Source organism: Schistocerca gregaria, chromosome 4, assembly GCF_023897955.1.
Source record: "Schistocerca gregaria isolate iqSchGreg1 chromosome 4, iqSchGreg1.2, whole genome shotgun sequence".
Taxonomy (NCBI): Eukaryota; Metazoa; Arthropoda; class Insecta; order Orthoptera; family Acrididae; genus Schistocerca; species Schistocerca gregaria.
In genome coordinates, this window is record NC_064923.1 from 722944767 (window position 1) to 722967287 (window position 22521).

General features: G+C 41.7%; 1 protein-coding gene across 1 annotated transcript in view; it reads right to left on the bottom strand.

Annotated features, from left to right (window-relative positions):
* The window catches only part of LOC126267424 (probable cytochrome P450 303a1), a 152100-nt gene that overhangs the window by 20820 nt on the left and 108759 nt on the right, over window positions 1–22521 (bottom strand). The window contains exons 6-7 of the mRNA XM_049972676.1: window positions 16117–16228; window positions 15855–16035 (exon numbers count right to left, since the gene is read on the bottom strand). Of these exons, the coding sequence (XP_049828633.1) occupies window positions 15855–16035; window positions 16117–16228 (293 nt within the window). The remainder of the gene's footprint in view (window positions 1–15854; window positions 16036–16116; window positions 16229–22521) is intronic.

A 22521-nucleotide genomic window follows, 5' to 3' on the forward strand; every position in this document is an offset into this window, starting at 1 on the left:
ATGGATCCCAGGACAGTCCCTTTCAAGCGACCCATGAAAAGGTTGGCATAGGAAGGAGCCACCCTGGTTCCCATGGCCATACCCCTGTTCTGTTTGTATGTCTGCCCCACAAAGGTGAAGTAATTTTGGTAAGTGTAAAGTTGATTAAGGTGAGCAAGAAGGGTGTCATTTACTATTAACCAGGTGGGTGTTGACTGAGGAAATGTTCTTATTCTACACCAGCTTTTTTACAGTTTTAAATAAAGCCATCTCTTGCACTTACCCAACTAATCTGTGACCTGTATACCCCATCTGCCAGTTTTGACTCCACCAGACTTCTCTCCTACAAAATCCTGCTGTTATCTGCCCCTCATGTTTCCTTGGATGGTATCATCCACCAAGCCAACTTCAGACTGAAACAATATGCCAGACTTCACATCAAAAAGCTATCCCACCTTCTCCTAAACTACCTCAACAGCGGTGTTTCCCTTTCTGCTCTCTGCAGCTCCCCAAACAGCCACACCATCAACCACCACTCGTCTCCTACAAACTGAACTTGGCCAGCCTCCTCAACATCCCACTGCCTTCCAGACCTGTAATAACTCATAATCATAAGAACCCGTCACAACGGTGCAGTGTTCTCAACCTCTCGTCCAAAGCACCCCCACCCCCTCCTCTGAATTCTGTGTCATCCAAGGTTCTCACTTTCAGCCATAAACCTGCATTTAATTGTGCTGCTTTGGTGAAAGACCTAATTTCCTTTACATGTGATGTCAACTGGAAATATCACTTTGCAACCCAATCCCAAAACCTTTCCAACAGCAAACCTGACATTGAACCCTGACTTGAACAGTTCTAACCCAATCTCAACTTGATCCACCACTGTTACCTCAGAATCATCCCTTACAATCCTTGCAAGAATTCCTCACATCCAGCATTGCTTCACAACCTTTCCTCGGCTCCCTACAACATGACCCTAACCTGCCCTCTGCAGAACTCCAGGCTCTACATTCCCTAAAAGCTGATGACTCCATCATTATCCTCCGAGCAGACAAAGGATCTACCACTGTTACTTGACCAACAGGAGTATGTTAGTGAAGGTCCGCACTGGCTGTCTGACACCTCTGCTTACATCTACCATCAAGATCCCAGTCCCTCCTAAAAACCTCAGGCCCCTCATAAGGACTTACACTTAATCCACATAACTTCTCCCCCCCCCCCTTTTTACTTCTTCCTAAGATCCACAAACCCATTCACCTTGGATGTCCTATAGTTGCTGGTTTCAGAGCACCCTCCAAAAATATATCTCCCTTAGTTTATCAACACCCGCAACCAATAGTACAAAGACTTCATTCTACACTTCTGGAAATGGAAAAAAGAACACATTGACACCGGTGTGTCAGACCCACCATACTTGCTCCGGACACTGCGAGAGGGCTGTACAAGCAATGATCACACGCACGGCACAGCGGACACACCAGGAACCGCGGTGTTGGCCGTCGAATGGCGCTAGCTGCGCACCATTTGTGCACCGTCGCCGTCAGTGTCAGCCAGTTTGCCGTGGCATACGGAGCTCCATCGCAGTCTTTAACACTGGTAGCATGCCGCGACAGCGTGGACGTGAACCGTATGTGCAGTTGACGGACTTTGAGCGAGGGCGTATAGTGGGCATGCAGGAGGCCGGGTGGACGTACCGCCGAATTGCTCAACACATGGGGCGTGAGGTCTCCACAGTACATCGATGTTGTCGCCAGTGGTCGGCGGAAGGTGCACATGCCCGTCAACCTGGGACCGGACCGCAGCGACGCACGGATGCACGCCAAGACCGTAGGATCCTACGCAGTGCCGTAGAAGACCGCACCACCACTTCCCAGCAAATTAGGGACACTGTTGCTCCTGGGGTATTGGCGAGGACCATTCGCAACCATCTCCATGAAGCTGGGCTACGGTCCCGCACACCGTTAGGCCGTCTTCCGCTCACACCCCAACATCGTGCAGCCCGCCTCCAGTGGTGTCGCGACAGGCGTGAATGGAGGGACGAATGGAGACGTGTCGTCTTCAGCGATGAGAGTCGCTTCTGCCTTGGTGCCAATGATGGTCGTATGTGTGTTTGGCGCCGTGCAGGTGAGCGCCACAATCAGGACTGCATACGACCAAGGCACACAGGGCCAACACTCGGCATCATGGTGTGGGGAGCGATCTCCTACACTGGCTGTACACCTCTGGTGATCGTCGAGGATACACTGAATAGTGCACGGTACATCCAAACCGTCATCGAACCCATCGTTCTACCATTCCTAGACCGGCAAGGGAACTTGCTGTTCCAACAGGACAATGCACGTCTGTATGTATCCCGTGCCATCCAACGTGCTCTAGAAGGTGTAAGTCAACTACCCTGGCCAGCAAGATCTCCGGATCTGTTCCCCATTGAGCATGTTTGGGACTGGATGAAGCGTCGTCTCACGCGGTCTGCACGTCCAGCACGAACGCTGGTCCAACTGAGGCGCCAGGTGGAAATGGCACGGCAAGCCGTTCCACAGGACTACATCCAGCATCTCTACGATCGTCTCCATGGGAGAATAGCAGCCTGCATTGCTGCGAAAGGTGGATATACACTGTACTAGTGCCGACATTGTGCATGCTCTGTTGCCTGTGTCTATGTGCCTGTGGTTCTGTCAGTGTGATCATGTGATGTATCTGACCCCAGGAATGTGTCAATAAAGTTTCCCCTTCCTGGGACAATGAATTCACGGTGTTCTTATTTCAATTTCCAGGAGTGTATATTAAAGATACTGACCATTTCCTAGATCATCTGAAATCCGTGCACGTCCCACTCTCACTACACACCTTGCTTGTCAACACTGACACCATCTCCCTCTATACCAACATCCCTCACATACATGGTCTGTCTGTTGTTGAACATTTCCTCAGTCAATGTCCAAGTGATTCCAAGCCTATGACATCCTTCTTGCTCACCTTAATGAACTTCATACTTACCAACAAATACTTCACCCTTAAGGAGCAGACATATGAACAGATCAGTGGTACAGCCATGGATACTAAGATGGCTCCTTTCTATGTCAGCCTTTTCACAGCTGTCATGGGATCCACAAGCCTACAGCCCCTAGTCTGGTTAAGATATAATGATAACATCTTTGCTGTATGGACTCATGGTGAGGCTGGCCCATTAAAATTCCTGGAATCTCTAAATACCTTCTGCCAATTAAATTTTTTATGGTCCTATTCTGAACCTCATGCCACTTTCCCTGATGTTGATCTCATCCACAATGAAGACCAGCTACATACTTCCATCCTCATCAGATCTACTAACAAACTACAGTACTTACATTTTGACAGTTGCCATCCTTTCCATGTCAAATGTTTGCTCCTGTACAGGCTTGGCATTCAAGGCAAACATATTTGTTTGGATGCAGACTCTTTACAAGAATACACCACTCTCACTTCAGCCTTCACTGGACATAATTACCCCTACAGCCTAGTTCAAGAGCAGATTTCCTGGGCCATTACACCCAATCCTGGCACTCCAAAAACAAGTTCAGAGCACACCACTTGTCACCCTGTATTATCCTGCTCTTGAATACATCAATCAGCTACTTTGACAAGGCTATGGCTTCTTAAAATCGTGCCCTGAAATGAGATCCTTTCTGTGAGATTTTGTCCACCACACTTACAACAGCTTTTCGTCACCATCCCAATCTCCACAATCTCCTTGTCAGACCCAATGCTCGTTCTGCACCCATCACCCTACCCCATGGCTCCCACCCAGAGACTTTCCCTACTGGAAGACATGCCCTATGCACCCTCCTTCCACCAGCTATTCCAGGACTGTAACAGTCAAAACATATACTATCAAAGGAAGAGCCACCTGTGAAATGACACATGTCATATACCAGCTGTTATGTAAACATTATTCGGCCTTTTACATCGTCATGACTACCACTCAGTTATCTGTGAGGATGAATGGTCATAGGCAGAGGGTGTATACAAGCAACACACAATATCCTGTTGTGGAGCATGCTGTACAATGTGACTGTCATGATCTCAATGCCTGTTTCACTACATGTGGCACCTGGTTTCTTCAACCAGTTTCTCAGAACTCTGCAGGTGGGAGCTAGCCCTACAGTATGTCCTTGGTTCTTGCCACCCATCTGGCCTTAATTTACATTAATTCCTTCCATCTCAGCATCTATTCACAGTAACTACTTCTTTCTTCACTCGATTTTAGTTTCTTACATCTTTCATTTTCTGACCTGTCTATTTTTTGTCATACCCCTCCCCCATCTGTTGTGTACAATGCACTTAGCTCTTCACTCTTATTAACTTGTACACGATGTTTTAGTAGTCTTGTAATCTCTGTCTTCCATATTACCCTGTCTTCCACTTTTAAGCTCTGAAGTTTTCAAATCTTTCCCAATGCAGTCTCCAATAATCAGTCTTTCCTTCTCATCATGTCCCCTGATCTGCAGCTCTGGGTGACTTTTCTGAACTGTACCTCTTTCCTTAAACCTCTTCAATCCTTTTCCTTCACCCCTCTTCACCCCTCTTCCTTCCCCTTCAACTCTTCTGCCAGAAGAAGGAGCCACTGGCTCAGAAAGCTTGTTGAAGTGAAATCCTTTTGTGTGTGTTTTCTCCTGCTGCCTCTTGGTGAGTAGATTTTTTCACAGTAATGTAGTCAAAGTTGATCAAATATTTAAAAAGAACTCAAATATGTAATGAAGGGGTTCTCTCATTAACAGTGGCAAAGATATGCTAAAATAGATCTGATGAAGAAATTGAGAAAGAAAATTGTAATTTACAAGAGCAGTGTGAACCCATCCTCATAATTACAGTGTTTCTGCAAACACAACTATTTTAGATCATTAAAAATCAAAGTATGATAAGCATTTAGTTCATTATTGGTATTCTGATTTCTATTTTTTCACCTCATTTGAAGAAACAGTGTCCAGTGCTATATTGCGACTAAGCACAAGAAACAAGAATCTGTAACATATTACTTAAATGTGTAATAATATGCAGGTGTACTTTTATTCTAGTTTAAAGCCATTTGCTAATAACCATAGTCATCTGTCTGTAGAGGCTGAACCAACTGGGGTAACAGAAGATTCCATAGATCTGTCTCATCCTGATGGTGATGTGCAGTCAGAGTTAGTACACAGTGGACTGTCAGAAAATGAAATTAAGTGGAATATCCAGTAAATGTGAATAACGCTGATCTAAAAATAATTGCTTGTGGACCATTCCAAAAGACTAAAGAAGAGGCTTTTCTGTGAATTTTTAACCAGATCAGGTCATAAACTAAACTGGTTGTCATTTTCAGGGAAACTTCAGAAATCTTCTGTCAGATTTGCTGATTGTTTTCCGAATAGGACTCTTGACAGTAAGGGAGTAACATACTAAATATCATGAATTCATTTGGATAAATGTATCCAGCCCATGCAAATTCATGTGTTATGATTAAATACTAAAAGGAATATTGCAGAAGCTGTATTATTGTAAGGTACTGTAAGATGAACTGTAGATTAAAACTGAAGAAACTGCAGAAAGGTGGGAATTTAAGGAGATGGGACCTGGATAAACTGAAAGAAACAGAGGTTGTAAAGAGTTTCAGGGAGAGCATTAGGGAATGATTGACAAGAACAGTGCAAAGAAATACAGTAGAAGAAGAATGGATAGCTTTGAGATATGAAATGGTGAAGACAACAGAGGATCAAGTAGGTAAAAAGGCAAGGGCTAGTAGAAATCCTTTGGTAAGAGAAGAAATATTGAACTTAATTGATGAAAAGAGAAAATATAAAAATGCAGTAAATGAAGCAGGCAAAAAGGAATACAAATGTCTCAAAAATGAGATCAACAGGAAGTGTAAAATGGCTAAGCAAGGGTGGCTAGAGGACAAATGTAAGCATGTAGAGGCATATATCACTACGGGTAAGATAGATACTGCCTACAGGAAAGTTAAAGAGTTCTTTGGAGAAAAGAGAACCACTTGTATGAATATCAAGAGCTCAGATGGAAACCAAATTCTATGCAAAGAAGGGAAAGCAGAAAGGTGGAAGGAGTATATAGAGGGTCTATACAAGGGAAAAGCACTTGAGGGCAATATTATGGAAATGGAAGAGGATGTAGATGAAGATGAAATGGGTGATATGTTACTGTATGAAGAGTCTGACAAAGCACTGAGAGGCCTAAGTCGAAACAAGGCCCCAGGAGTAGACAACATTCCATTAGAACTACTGATAGCCTTGGGAGAGCCAGCCCTGACAAAATGCTACCATCTGGTTAGCAAGATGTGTGAGACATGCAAAATACCCTCAAACTTCAAGAAAAATACAATAATTCCAATCCCAAAGAAAGTAGGTGTTGACAGATGTGAAAATTACCAAACTATAAGTTTAATAAGTCACGGCTGCAAAATACTAACACGAATTGTTTACAGACAAATGCGAAAACTGGTAGAAGCCGACCTCGGGGAAGATCAGTTTGGATTCCGTAGAAATGTTGGACCACGTGAGGCAATACTGACCCTTCAACTTATCTTAGAAGATAGATTAAGGAAATGCAAACCTATGCTTCTAGCATTTGTAGACTTAGAGAAAGCTTTTGACAATGTTGACTGGAACACTCTTTTTCAAATTCTGAAGGTGGCAAGGGTCAAATACAGGGAGCGAAGGCTATTTACAATTTGTACAGAAACCAGATGGCAGTTATAAGAGTCGAGGGGTATGAAAGGGAAGCAGTGGTTGGGAAGGGAGTGAGACAAAGTTATAGTCTGTCCCCAATGTTATTCCGTCTGAATATTGAGCAAGCAGTAAAGGAAACCAAAGAAAAATTTGGAGTAGGAATTAAAATCCATGGGGAAGAAATAAAAGCTTTGAGGTTTGCCGATGACAGTGTAATGCTGTCAGAGACAACAAAGGACCTGGAAGACCAGTTGAATGGAATAGACAATGTCTTGAAAGAAGGATATAATATGAACTTCAACAAATGCAAACCGATGATAATGGAATGTTGTTGAATTAAATCGGGTGATGCTGACGGAATTAGATTAGAAAATGACACACTTAAAGTAGTAAATGAGTTTTGCTATTTGGCTAGCAAAACAACTGATGATGGTCGAAGTAGAGAGGATACAAAACGTAGACTAGCAAAGGCAAGGAAATCGTTTCTGAAGAAGAGAAATCTGTTAACAACGAGTATAGATTTAAGTGTCAGGAAATCGTTTATGAAAGTATATGTATGGAGTGTAGCCTTGTATGGAAGTGAAACATGGACAACAATTAGTTTGGACAAGAAGAGAATAGAAGCTTTCGAAATGTGGTGCTACAGAAGAATGCTGAAGATTAGATGGGTGGATTACATAACTAATGAGGAGGTACTGAATAGAATTGGGGAGAAGGGAAATTTGTGGTACAACTTGACTATAAGAAGGGATGGTTGGTAGGACATGTTCTGAGGCATCAAAGGATCACCAATTTAGTATTAGAGGGTATTAGAGGACAGTGTGGAAGGTAAAATTCGTAGAGAGAGACCAAGAGATGAGTACACTAAGCAGATTCAGAAGGATGTAGGTTGCAATAGGTACTGGGAGATGAAGAAGCTTGCCCAGGATAGAGTAGCATGGAGAGCTGCATCAAACCAGTCTGTGGACTGAAGACCACAACAACAACTATAAAATGGGGTGAATGGCAACACTGGGGTGGAAAGAACCAAAACTTTAGAAATAGTTTGTGTCATTTGACAAAGAGTAGTATTACCCATGCTATGAGGGTAATTTTGTGAGATGTTGATCAGTCCATAAATTTGCAAAGGAATATTGGTTTTTTTGTTGTTTGCAGCACAGAAGAATCTAGATACAATCCAATTGAGAATAATAAATTACTATTTTACAGATTATGCTGAATATGAACTCTTCCATTTTTGGGACACACAGGTGGAAACAATTTGGCCGCTCACTTATCATTTGGTGTCATCTAAAAATGTGTGGAGAGCAGCCCATTTCATTTTTAAGCCATAAAACTAATTTATTTATTTATTCCATGTGATCTGATGGTACACAGTGTGTTGCAGATGTCGGAAAATATCAGTGAACATTGTGAACATATATTAACATATAGTATCCTAATGTATTATATTGCAAAGATTGGTTAAGTTTACTTTACTCCAATTGCTCAATGTTTTCAGTTTAACACAAATAGCTAGATTATTGTTCTAAGTATTCATTTATAGAGTAAAAACAGTGACACAACAAATATGACTTAACGACTTTGCTAAATTTTATGTTGTCTGTGATGGACTTAATACTAGTGGGAAGATTGTTGATCAGTTGGAGGCCCATGTGGAAAGCTCTCTTTTTCACAGTTGAGTGTTTGTATGTAAAACATGCTGATTTGAGTTTTTCCTGGTGTTGTGTTTATGTATTTCATTATTTTTGATGTCTCTGGCGTCAGTTAGCATTATGTGGTTTCTGAAAAATTTTAGAGTCTCAAGAATGTATAGGCAAGGGAGTGTAAGGATTTCCAACTTTTTGAAGATGGGTTTGCAGGAGTCTCTGGGTTTGCTTCCAGTAATACTCCTCATTGCTCTCTTCTGGATTTTGAATGTGCTCAGAGCAGTTGGAGAATTTCCCCAGAATATCACACCATATTTTAGGTGGACTTGTAGGTAAGTGTAGTACGTGCTGGTTAATGTTTTCAGGCTAGCACATGATTTCAGTACACTCAATGCATAACAGCCAGTACTAACATCACATAGCCCTTATTTGTCACTTTATTTTGTTTATGAAAATATCCTGGTAACTGGAAAAAACTGGTTGGAATGAAGCCTCTTTACCAAAACCCAAGCATACAGAGCATTTGTGTTGAGAATTATGAATTATTTAGGAATAAAGGAGACGACTCACTGAAACGTAGAAACGCTGTGTTGTCAACAGATACACAAACAAAGGTACAGAGGGTGGCAATTTTTGGACTGCACTCCCTTTTTAAACTTGTAGTAAAAACATGCACACACACACACACACACACACACACACACACACACACACACACACGTGTCTGTCTCCCTACATTGTTCTGAATTGAGTGCAATGTAGGGAGACGTGTGTGTGTGTGTGTGTGTGTGTGTGTGCGTGCGTGTCATTCCAAAAAATAGCAAAGCTCTGTGCCTTTTGTTTATGTATCTATCAACGATGCAGTGCTTCTGCCTTTTGGTGAGTCATCTCCTTCATTCCTAAATAATTTGTAATTAAAAACTCAAGTTTCTTAGTCTCTTAAAAAATTGTACATTCAAGATACAAGAAATATTTCTGTGCTCAGGAAACGGGATATGCCCCTGCACCATAAAGTCCTGATTTTGAAGCGAAGCATGTTCTGTCTAATCATTTAACAGACTACTTCCCCCATCATTATCTTGTGATTGCAAATATAGAATCTTGATTGCACAGTAAATATACATGAATTTGACATCTTCAACATTTTTGGTCCTGCCTTCCTCAGTTGCGCGTAATATTACGGTATATTGATAATTTTGACTTATGGACCATCTGACAGGAACTGAATAAAACACAATTTTAGTGCTATACGCGTTTCGCCTTTATTTTCTGCAAGGCATCATCAGTGGCAGGTTGCGTGTACAATTTCTTACATATTACACTCTTGGTGCATGTTTGGTGTTGTTCTTCTTCTTATGAATGCCAATTTGCGTTTTTTTCCCCCCACATACCACAGAACTATGAACTGAATGCTTGTTTCAAATTGAAACTTCATCTGTACATGATTGGGGAGCAGTTCTGTTTTTCTTTTTAGAGGCACTCAATTTATGGTTAATGGCAGTGGCATCACTAGTGCTTGTACAAAATGTGCTATGATTATTCAACTCTGTGTCCAGTGACATTGCAAAATCTCTCGCAGGAACATTCTTCACAAGATCAACAGCTACTTCCACTCTGCTTTTCACAAACTGATGAATTTGTTTTAATTTACTATTATATTTATTTATAATATTGTGAAAAGTATAGATTGCTACTCACCACAGAGTGGAGATGTTGAGTTGCAGACGGGCAGCTTTCAGCCCAAAGGACTTTTTCTGAATAAGGCAGCTTACACACACTCATTCATACAACTGCAACTCACACACACATGTGGGGAGGGCAGACTTGAGCTGAAAGCTTACTAGATTAGCAGTCTTTTTATTTTCTCTGTTTGCTGCTCAACTTCAGTACATGGTGAGTAGCAATCCGTCCTTCTCATAATACTGTCATTAGTCCATCCTAGATTTTCCATTGTTTTATTATTATCATGATTAAGATTTACTTATATATTTTTAACTAAAGAAGACATTATCAAGAAGCTCCTGGCACCTGTTGATGTCTTGAAGTTCTTTTCTCATTCAAAAGACAAAATTAGTTTCACTGACAATCTTAGTGAGTTCACCCCTCACTAAAAAGTTGCAAATTGTTACTGATTTTTGCCTTGAACAAATTTTTGGTTGTTTTGTAATTTTTACTTGGTTGGGTACTATAATTACACTCACTAAATTTCTTAATTGTTCAAAATGGTATTTATATTTACCCCACAACATTGCTAATTGCTTTTATTCATGTAGCAAGTTCTGGAATAGAAACACAAGAAAAACCGTAACTGTTGTTACTCACCCCCCCCCCCTTTAGCATAAAAAGAAATACTTTTTTTAAATTATGTGCTATGAGTAATAAGGAAAGCAGATACTACAGGTGCAAGACCCATAAACCAAGATAAGTTTTAGTAATATATGTCTTGTAATACTGTTGGAGGTAAAAGATTGATATTTAACTTTTGAGCAATAAGGAAACCACATACTATAGGCTTGAAGAGGACTGCAGAGCCATAAACCAAGGTGAATTTTAGTAATATATGTCACATAATACTAGTGGACATAAAAGATTGAAATTTAAACTTTGTATTCTCCCCATTTTACAGTACTTCAACCCCTGAATCAGAAAAAATTAAATAATTGAAGGTAGGAGAAATGAAATATTTTTGTGGAAGTATTTTATGAAAAAATAATTAGAATATTACCACACGTTAGAAGACCTGCTATAGTCCAGTCAAATTGCAGATATACCTTGCAAAAGGTGGGGTAGAAGATTTTATTTTTTTAACCCGTTCATATTGTTGGAACAGTTACGAAACCTAGTTCTGCCAACAAAATTTCACTTGGGAAAACTTTCTGCAGTCAAAAAACTTCGAAAATTTCGGAATTTTTTCAGTTTTTTCAAAATATCTCAGTTTCATTTGTTCCTATCGCTTTAACATCTATTTTCTTTTTTAAAGAGCACAAAATTCTCTACAAATTTGATTCTTATCATTTTTTTCTACTCCCAGTATCTAAGGCGCTACAGTGCGTCAAAAAATACCAATTCTTCAAATTTTGAGCATAGCAGCAAGGTACCTTCCTTTTGAACACCGTTTTTTCAGTTTCTGTTTGTGTAGTATAAATACATTATATATACATCATGCTATATGTTAGAATTAACCACCTCACTTTCAGGTGTTCAATTTCTCAGTATGCAACATGAGGATTGCTGGGCATCCAACTATACATATAAAAATACATCATTAAAACACACACACACACACACACACACACACACACACACACACACACACACACACACACAAAAAATAAATTGTCTCGGGAAACTGAACTATTATTAGTGCAACAGGCAACCTAATTAGGTAGGTAATTATTCTTGTGTATAAAGGCTACACAGTTGACATTAAAAATAAGTAGCTTTATTACAATTAAAATGTTGACAGTTCTGGGTGTGTAATATCGCACTAAGCGCACTTGAGACAGGTGTGAGCATCACTTCCAACGTTTTAATGGGTCGGGTTCCTCAGTGTCACCAGAAATACCTCGAGTTACGGATTCAGGGTCTGTACCTAGAGTTGATCCCAGATTGACCTCTTCTTTAAACAGCGAGTCAGTCTCAGTAAGTTCGTTGATTTCGTCAGCGGTTTCCTCAACATCCTCCATAACATCTTCTTCACTGTCTTCATATAAAAATTTTGGCACATTTTCACAGTTGACCCCAATACATTTCTTGCAAATTGAAGAACATTTCAAACCCGCTTTTCTGCAGGAGCACACTCCGCCACAGTTCAGCTTGCATGAGCATGAAACAATGTGAAGAAGTGCTTCAGGTTCTGGATCTTGGCTCATTATAACAAATATTGGACTGTGGTCACTGTGATTCCAGACCCATTTCTCAGGTGGTTTCCGGCTTCCCATCCCACTTTGGAATTGTTGGTAAGTCCGCAACAAATGATGTTGTGCAGCATCTTGTGTAGGTGGCAACGGTGCAAGATTCAGTTTGCTATTTGTGGCAAACTTGGCGAATAGCTGGTACCGCAAATGGTCTAGTGTGTGGGAACTGCTGACACCTCCACTATGCAATGCAATGGTAACCTGTTCTCCTGCTGTTATTATTTCTTCACGGGTAGCATGTGGTTTATTGAACATGCAAAGCGCTAACATTAGGTGTTCATTTTTCGCAACAATATTGCAGCACTTAATTTTTCCTTGACCAAAAAAAGCGGATGTTGCATCACATCTGCTAAAGACGTGAGTGAACAGAATATATTCACTTTCAAACTTGTAAGATGCAGTGGAAAACCATTTGTCTTCTGCATTTCCTCTTCCTGGCTTTAAGAAAAATAAGTTTTCAATGCCTAGCCCCAAACCGGTCATGAGCAAAAGCAGGTCAACATCTTCTCCTACAATGACAACACTTCCAAAATCTTTGGTTCTTGAAATGGCAGATGTTACAATCATAATGTCAGCATCTTCTTGTGCCTGGCTTTGAAGCTGTTTCAGCTATCACCACATTGTCACCATATTTATGCAAAAGGCGAGCCTTGACAGTTTGAATATCAGGACAAGGTGATGTGGGTATTTTCTCTAACAGATTGTCCATAGAAAACTGACATTCTTCCGTATTGGTTTCCAGGTAGGCAAATATAGCCTCCATGCCTTCATCTACTTGTGTTGCAGGTCAGTAACCTCGATTCTGTCCAGTAGCTGAAACCGGGTGAAAGAACTTTCTGTAGCAAAATTTGTGGTATCACCCATCTGCAGCAACCAAATTATTTACATTTTGAATCCGGTCTATCACTTGACCAAATTCATCACTACGTCGTTTAGCCTGTTCTAATACTGTCGATTGCACTTCCAATTTCATTACTTGGTAAACAAAATTTCGTTTGGCATATGGCAATCATAACTGCTTGGTTAAAAAGTCATCAGAATTCCCTTTTGCAAATAAGAAGCATTTCTCTTTGAAATTGAACTGACCTTTTTCCTGCGACCGACGTAGCACGCCTGTTGGTTCCTGAAAATGTCGAAGGCTAGCTGCTATCATTCTCTCATTAATGTACTTCTTGTAGCATGTTCATGCAACATCACTTCACTGAGCATTTTCAAAAAACGGGTGTAGGCAGACTCCCTGCGTTTAACACTACAATCGATAAGTGTGCTCAGTCATTTCTTTTTCACAAAAGGTTCAAATGGCTCTGAGCTCTATGGGACTTAACACCTGTGGTCATCAGTCCCCTAGAACCTAACTAACATAAGGACATCACACACATCCATGCCCGAGGCAGGATTCGAACCTGCGACCGTAGCGGTCACGCAGTTCCAGACTGAACTGCCTAGAACCGCACGGCTACACCGGCTGGCTTCTTTTTCACATTGCGTCCACCACTCATCACAGTTTTTTCGCAAATGAAACACAAATTCTTGTCAGACATACTCATTTTCAGCACCACAACATATACTGAATGGAAGCGACTCCAAACTGTAGGACCCATATTGTTGTGTGCTAATAGCTGTCAGCGCGTTGTGTACAATCACTAGAGATAATCGCCTTCCTCCCGCCAAAGAATAAATACGCTTTTGTCCACTAAAGAACAATTCCTACATATTTTTTCTTATAACTGATAATTAACGTCAATCAACTGTAGAAAATGTACGGCACCTGCATGCAATCGTATTACATATTGTAACATAATTAAACTTCATACAATCTGACGTGCATGTGTTCATTGTTACTGAATATTATGCTGTTTGTCCTGGCCCTGCAGCAAAGTGAGATAGTAAATTCCAATGAATAACATGATGAGTAATATGTTTATACTACACAAATAGAAACTGAAATAACAATGTTCAAAAATTAGGTAATTTGCCTCTTTGCTCAAGATTTGAAGAATTGGTATTTTTTGACGCACTGTAGCGCCTTAGATACTGGGAGTAGAAAAAAATTGTAAGAATCACATTTATAGAGAATTTTGTGCTCTTCAAAAAACTAAATAGATGTTAAAGCGATAGGAGCAAAAGAAACTGAGATATTTTTAAAAACTGAAAAAAGTCCGAAAGTTTCGAAGTTTTTTGACTGCAGAACGTTTTCCCAAGAGCAATTTTGTTGGCAAAACTTCCTTTTGTAACCTTTCCAACAATATGAACGAGTTAAAAAAAATAAAATCTTCTACCCCACCTTTTGCAAGGTACAGGCTTTTTTTCCAACAGTTTCACTGGACTATTATGGATTTCTGATTTATCCCTCCTCATTTTTATTGACTGGTAATATTACTGTATATTTCACACTTTAGGAGAAATTGTATGTCAGTATGTAAACATAAGATCAGACTGTCAAATTGGCACAAGAGCCGGAACTACTACTAGCTCTTTTTCTTTCATTCAACGAATCTAATACATCAGCTTTTGATGGTTTATTATTGACCTCTGTGGTTTCTGTCATTGTTGCTGTGAATTCATTTGATTTGGTGGCCAACAATTTCAATCCACTTCATTTATGTCACTGATTTTAATTGTTTTATGTTAATGATACTCTACATTGTTTATAAAATCATAAATATAGTGAATGAATTCTTTAATACTGGTAAAAGTATAAGTATAGCTCTTGCCACAAGTTACTGTATTACCAGTATGCCAATAGGATGAGTGTTAAACCAAGAAATTATGAAGAGGACTAATTAATAGTAAAAAAAATACTTGCTCTAGCTGACAATCAGCTAAAAAACTGTCTTCAGTGTAATTGAATGAAGTCAGATGCTTTCATTTATATGTATTTAGTAATAATTTCTTCAAGTGAAGTTCAATCAGTGTACGAGTTCTGTAAGAATTGTAGATATTGTTATTTAGTTTTTAAATCTGGTCCTTAAAACTGAATTTAACACAGTTTTCATGAGGACTATGAATGAAATTCTCATTGGTGCAAAAAATATTCAGACTGATGAAGTATATATGGTACTTCTTAGAGGCAAAAAAGTTCAGTGTATGTATTGCACTTCTGCACATGCTGCTTGCTATCAGAGTATACCCCTTGGAAACATACCAGTACTTTTGGTAAGAAGGAAGATATGAATGTTAAGGAAGGAGATAGAGGAAACTGACCATTCATAGAGAAATAAGAGTGGTGACAGATGGTCAGAAAATTTAAAGTATATATAGTTTAGGCACATCTTATTTCTCTCCTCCATTTGGAGCTTTAGTGAGATGGTGTAGCTTATTGCTCCTTTTGGTGCAGGACTCAATGAAGAGGAGCAGGACTCAATGAAGCTAAAGAGAAAAATTTATGTACACATACATAGACTATAATATGTTTTAAGTATGTATAAAAGAATAGTTGCTGTGTAAACTACAAAAGTTTACTGAAACAAGTACTTCTAATTATGTGAAACATATAAGGAAATTTAATTATAAAAATTATATTGTCAAGTATCATGCCTGTGCTTTATCCCTAAGCAATGGAATCATTACATAATTTCAACTTAAAAAATGCATTTGTAAAAGTAACTTACTTCGGTCTGTCACTGAGCCGTGGTAATCTGTCTCGTCCAACAACAGCATCTATTTCCTTTTGAGCCTTTCTTTGCACTTCAGGATAAAGCAGAAGATACAAAAAGCCAAATCCAAGGGACTTGCTGGTTGTTTCTGAGCCTGCCATGAACATATCCATGCAGATTGCTAGGAGCTGTGATTCTAGGAACAAAAGGAATGCATAAGTTTGAAAATAAATAACATACTGTATTAAGAAGAAGTGTATATAGAGTCTATCCTTACCTGAAAAACTTGTTTTTGATTTATCTGACAGAAACAATGTCTTCAAATAGACATCCATGAAATCTCTGTCTTGGTCTGGCTTGAATGTGGCTTTATGTTTGTCCAGTTCAGCCTAAGGCAGATATTAATATTTTGGTATAATGTATCAATACATATATTTAAATACTTACCAAGCGGGAAAGCGCCAGTAGGCAGGCACAATAAAATAACACACAAACACACACACAAAATTTCTAGCTTTCGCAACCAACGGTTGCTTCTTCAGGAAAGAGGGAAGGAGAGGGAAAGACGAAAGGATGTGGGTTTTAAGGGAGAGGGTAAGGAGACATTCCAGTCCCAGAAGCGGAAAGACTTACCTTAGGGGGAAAAAAGGATAGGTATATACTCGCGTGCACACACACACATACATATCCATCCATACATATACAGACACAAGCAGACGTATTTACAGGCAAAGAGTTTGGGCAGAGATGTCAGTCGAGGCGGAAGTGCAGAGGCAAAGATGATGTTGTATGACAGGTGAGGTATGAGTGGCAGCAACTTGAAATTAGCAGAGATTCAGGCCTGGTGAATAACGAGAAGAGAGGATATATTGAAGGGCAAGTTCCCATCTCCGGAGTTCGGATAGATTGGTGTTGGTGGGAAGTATCCAGATAACCTGGACGGTGTAACACTGTGCCAAGATGTGCTGGCCATGCACCAAGGCATGTTTAGCCACAGGGTGATCCTCATTACCAACAAACACTGTCTGCCTGTGTCCATTCATCCGAATGGACAGTTTGTTGCTGGTCATTCCCACATATACTCCTGGAAATGGAAAAAAGAACACATTGACACCAGTGTGTCAGACCCACCATACTTGCTCCGGACACTGCGAGAGGGCTGTAAAAGCAATGATCACACGCACGGCACAGCGGACACACCAGGAACCGCAATGTTGGCCATCGAATGGCGCTAGCTGCGCAGCATTTGTGCACCGCCACCGTCAGTGTCAGCCAGTTTGCCGTGGCATACGGAGCTCCATCGCAGTCTTTAACACTGGTAGCATGCCGCGACAGGGTGGACGTGAACCATATGTGCAGTTGACGGACTTTAGGCGAGGGCATATAGTGGGCATGCGGGAGGCTGGTTGGACGTACCGCTGAATTGCTCAACACGTGGGGTGTGAGGTCTCCACAGTACATCGATGTTGTCGCCAGTGGTCGGCGGAAGGTGCACGTGCCCGTCGACCTGGGACCGGACCGCAGCGACGCACGGATGCACGCCAAGACCGTAGGATCCTACGCAGTGCCGTAGGGGACCACTGTTGCTCCTACCCTTGTAACCGCCCCCGGTGTAAAACCTGTCCTATGCACCCTCCCACCACCACCACCTACTCCAGTCCTGTAACCCGGAAGGTGTACACAATCAAGGGCAGAGCCACATGTGAAAGCACCCACGTGATTTACCAACTGACCTGCCTACACTGTGACACTTTCTATGTGGGAATGACCAGCAACAAACTGTCCATTCGCATGAATGGACACAGTCAGACAGTGTTTGTTGGTAATGAGGATCACCCTGTGGCTAAACATGCCTTGGTGCACGGCTAGCACATCTTGGCACAGTGTTACACTGTCCGGGTTATCTGGATACTTCCCACCAGCACCAACCTATCCGAACTCCAGAAATGGGAACTTGCCCTTCGATATATCCTCTCTTCTCGTTATCCACCAGGCCTCAATCTCCGCTAATTTCAAGTTGCTGCCACTCATACCTCACTTGTCATTCAACATCATCTTTGCCTCTGCACTTCCATCTCGACTGACATCTCTGCCCAAACTCTTTGCCTGTAAATATGTCTGCTTGTGTCTGTATATGTATGGATGGATATGTATGTGTGTGTGTGCACGCGAGTATATACCTATCCTTTTTTCCCCCTAAGGTAAGTCTTTCCGCTCCCGGGATTGGAATGGCTCCTTACCCTCTCCCTTAAAACCCACATCCTTTCGTCTTTCCCTCTCCTTCCCTCTTTGCTGAAGAAATAATCGTTGGTTGCGAAAGCTAGAAATTTTGTGTGTTATTTTATTGTGCCTGTCTATCGGTGCTTTCCCGCTTGGTAAGTCTTGGAATCTTTGTTTTTAATATATTTTTTCCATGTGGAAGTTTCTTTCTATTTTATTTATATATTTAAATATTTAGTTAATCTATTTTTCCACTCACAAATATCAACACTGAAAGGACTGCAAACAAGAAATGTTGGAAATCTGATGCAGGTTAGCATGAGATTAGCAGTCAGTAGTAAACTGCAACAATTGCTTGAATGTGTGTCTGCATTCTCATGAAATCTAATGTGGGAGCAGAGGAGGATTAAGATTTTAATGTCTTACTGACACTAAATTCATTTACAATGGTTTGAAGTATGGTGCATAAACCCACATCCCTAAGAGAAAATTGCATTATAATTCTTCCTTTGCTGTCTATATAACCACAGTATATGAACTGAAAAATTCAATTTAGAACATTGTTAAAACCAGGCAGGCCAGTTATCATCTTCAAGGGAAACACTTCCACTACTACCAATACAAAGTCATTTCCACGCCTCTCCCACTTGAAACCTTCTTTGTCATTATTGATGCAACCAACATACAAACACCTATCAGCCTTTGCCATTAACTGTCCCAGCACTGATCTGACAGCCATTTACAAATTTCACTTATTGTTACACTAATCAGTTTCAGTGTTATCCATAATTTCTTAATCTTCGAGTGCCAGCCCTACAAAGAAATCATGCTAAGAACTAGGATGTACCCATCTTGTCACAACCTTTTCATGGACTGGATGAAACAGGCTACCCTCAACTAGCAGAAGCTGTGCCTCTGAACTGGTACAGATTTACTGACAGTGCTCTAGTGATTTGAATTCATGCTGCAGAACTACTTGAGTACGGCAACAGCTTCAATTCATGTAGTCATTCTCCTGACCCAAACTCACCTTCCTCATGCTGAAATCCATCTCATTAAGGCTTATATCCAAACCTCAGTCCACATCAAACCAAACAACAACACCTCCAGATGGATGGCTGCCACTCCTTCCACATCAAACGCTCCCTGACCTATAGCCTAGGAACTGGTAGTAAACTTACAGTATTTGCTCCTGCCAGGTGGCCTTTGCTGTGGCAGGGTGGCACCTGTGGGGAGGTCCTCTGGTTGGAGTGGGTGGCATCAGGGCAGATGACGAGTGATGAGGCATACCACATCATCACTTGCTGGAGATCGAACACCAGCAGTCTCCAAGAGTTCTAGGTCTCAGTACAGTGCAAGGAAGTATGGCCCTAAATCATTCCCCTCCCTGGCCACACCATGGGGGAGATGCCAGGCTAAGGATGGCAGTGAACCTTATTCACCCCGGTACCTCATATGTGCGAGAACTAATGGGGACTCCTTTGTTTCAGTGAAGCCACAGTTTTTGTAGACCATCTAGAGGACAAGTTTGGGGAGGTGGAGGGCTTGTCCAAAATGCGGTCAGCGTCAGTCTTGATAAAAACAGCATCCTCTGCTCAATCACGGGCATTATTCGCTTGTGACAAGCTGGCAGATGTTTCTGTTACCATTATGTCCCATGAAAGCTTAAATATGGTCCACGGTATTACTTTCCACAGCAACCTTCTTTTGCAGTCTGACGGCAAGCTGTGCACCAACTTAGAGAGACAAGGCATTTATTTTGTCCTGTGCATCCATCGAGCTCCGAGGGATAATCAGATTTCCACCAGTGCCTTCATCTTGGCCTTTGAGGGTGAAACATTGCCTGAGAGGGTCAAGGTGATGGTCTACCTCTGTGATATAAAGCCATATACCCCTCCACCTACACGGTGCTGGAAGTTTGGCCATATGTCTTCCTGCTGTACTTCCAGCATCACATGTGGACATCCATCACATATCAATACTCCATGTGGCCCACCTCCCATCTGTGTCAACTGCGGAGAGCATCATTCCCCTTGCTCGCCAGACTGCAGGATTTTACAGCGCGAAAGGAAAATCGTTGAGTACAAGAACCTGGAACAACTGACCTACACTGAGGCTAAGAGGAAATTTGAGCGTCTACATCCTGTGGCTATGACCTCAGCTTATGCCACTGCCACGAGAACAGTTGTAGCTCCATCAGCTCCATGAACTCCTGTCAGCTCTCCGAGTCGGAAGACTACACCTGCCCCCTTGATGTTGGGGGCCATTCCTCCCTGTTGCCCCCACAACCATCAGGGACACTGTAGTGGTTAATAAAAAAGAAAAGGAAGAGAAGAAAATAAAAGGTTGAAAATGGTGAATAAAAAGGGGGTTTTAAAATCGTAAACGACCATGAAAAAAGGGAAAGAATGAAAAGCAAGTCGGACTTGGTATTACAGAAAAGCTATCGGACTTCGTGATTCGGAAAAGCTATTGTTGGGGTGGTCCTTGTGGCGTTTTTGAGCAAAAGTTAAATTAATTTCCAGTACAAAAATTATTGAAAAAGAACAGAGAATAACAAAATGTAACTGATAGGGCAAAATGGCGTAAATAAGAGTTCATCCTTTACCAGGTTAACAAGTCTTCTTTTGTGCGGCATCCAGGTCTTCAAAAATCTCCTTCAATTCTGCGTGAAAAGTCTGCTCCGAAATCTTGCAATAAGTTTCATTGTCCAGGAATTTCTAATGTATCCAAAACCATCATGATATTAAATGCAATTTATTTTAGTTGCTTCTCTCCATCCTCCGAATTTCATAACAACTTCCACAATGTCTACACATTAATAAGTTTTTTCGTCTTAATCAGATCACATCTGCATTAAGTTTCCGCTCTTGAGAGACAATTGAAATGGATTGAAAAATAAGAGTTACAATTTTAGTATTTTCTCTGACATCGAGCGCTCATACCGCTGCGACGGTATAATTTATGTCTGAGGAAACGAGTGCAGCGCAGCGAAATTCAAAGTCCCGCTACAACACCAGTCCCCACTTCTCAGCCGGGGATGCATAAGTCTTCTTCGGCACCTGTCGCTAGGAAGGGGTCCCTTGGGTCACTCCCTTCCCCGTGTTTCTGCTAGTGGGAAAGATGACTTCCGCCAGTGGCTGAAGTGCCCAAAAGTAGCTGGTTGTAGGACTTCACAATCATCCTCAGTCCTGGAGACTGAATCAGTTAATCCCTCACAGCAAGAGAAACCCAAGGAGCAGCGAAAGAAATCCAAAAAGAAAGCCTGTAAGACTGAGGGACTTGCGGTGGCACCCACGCCACCGCCATCTACAAGCTTTGCTTCTGAGGATGAGATGGAGATTCTGTCATCTGCTGAGGACCTAGATCTCGCCAGACCCTCAGACACCATGAATACAGACTGCTCAGGAAATAAATCGTTGACAGTAGGTAACCCTGAGGTGTAAACTGCCTCATTTAATGTATCATGCCTTCCCAGCCTCATGATCACGTCATCCTCCAGTGGAATTGTGGCAGTTTTTTCCACCACCCTGCTGACCTACAGCAACTGTTAAGCTTTACACCTGCTTTCTGCATTTCCCTCCAAGAAACCTGGTTCCCGGCAATGCAGAACCCTGCCCTCCGCAGCTATAAGGGATATTACTGGAACTGTAGCGAATATAATCGAGTATCAGGTGGTGTTTGCGTCAATGTCCTGAACTTAGTATGCTGTGAACCTGTGCCCTTTCAAACCCTTCTTGAAGCTGTGGCTCTCAGGATAAGGACAACGCAGGAAATAACTGTCTGCAACATATGTCTCCCTCCAGATGGTGCAATACCCCAGAATGCATTGGCTGCACTGATTGATCAACTCCCTAAACCTTTCCTACTATTGGGACATTTTAATGCTCATAACCCCTTGTGGGGTTGCGCCATGCTTACTGGCCGAGGCAGAGATGTCAAAAACTTACTGTCACAACCCGACCTCTACCTCTTATATACAGGTGCCCCCACACTTTTCAGTGTGGCACATGACACACATTTGGCCATTGATCTCTCGGTTTGCAGTCCTGGTCTTCTCCCATCTATTCACTGGAGAGCACATGACGACCTGTGGCGTAGTGACCTCTTCCCCATCTTCCTGTCACAGCCCCAGCATCAGGCCCACGGACGCCTGCCCTGATGGGCTGTAAACAAGGTGGTCTGGGAAACTTTCACCTCTGCTGTAGCCATTGAATCTCCCACACATGGTAACATCGATGTGATGGTTGAGCAGGTGACTACAAATACCGTTTCTGTGGCGGAAAACACGCTCCCTTGCTCTTTAGGGTGCCCCCCCCCCCCCCCCCCCCCCCCAGCGAAAGTTGCTGAATCAATTAAGGAGCATCGGCGAGCTCTATAGCGGCATAAGCGGCACCTTTCCTTGGGGCACATCATAGCTTTTACATGGCTCTGTGTCCGCATTTGCCATTTTATCAAATGA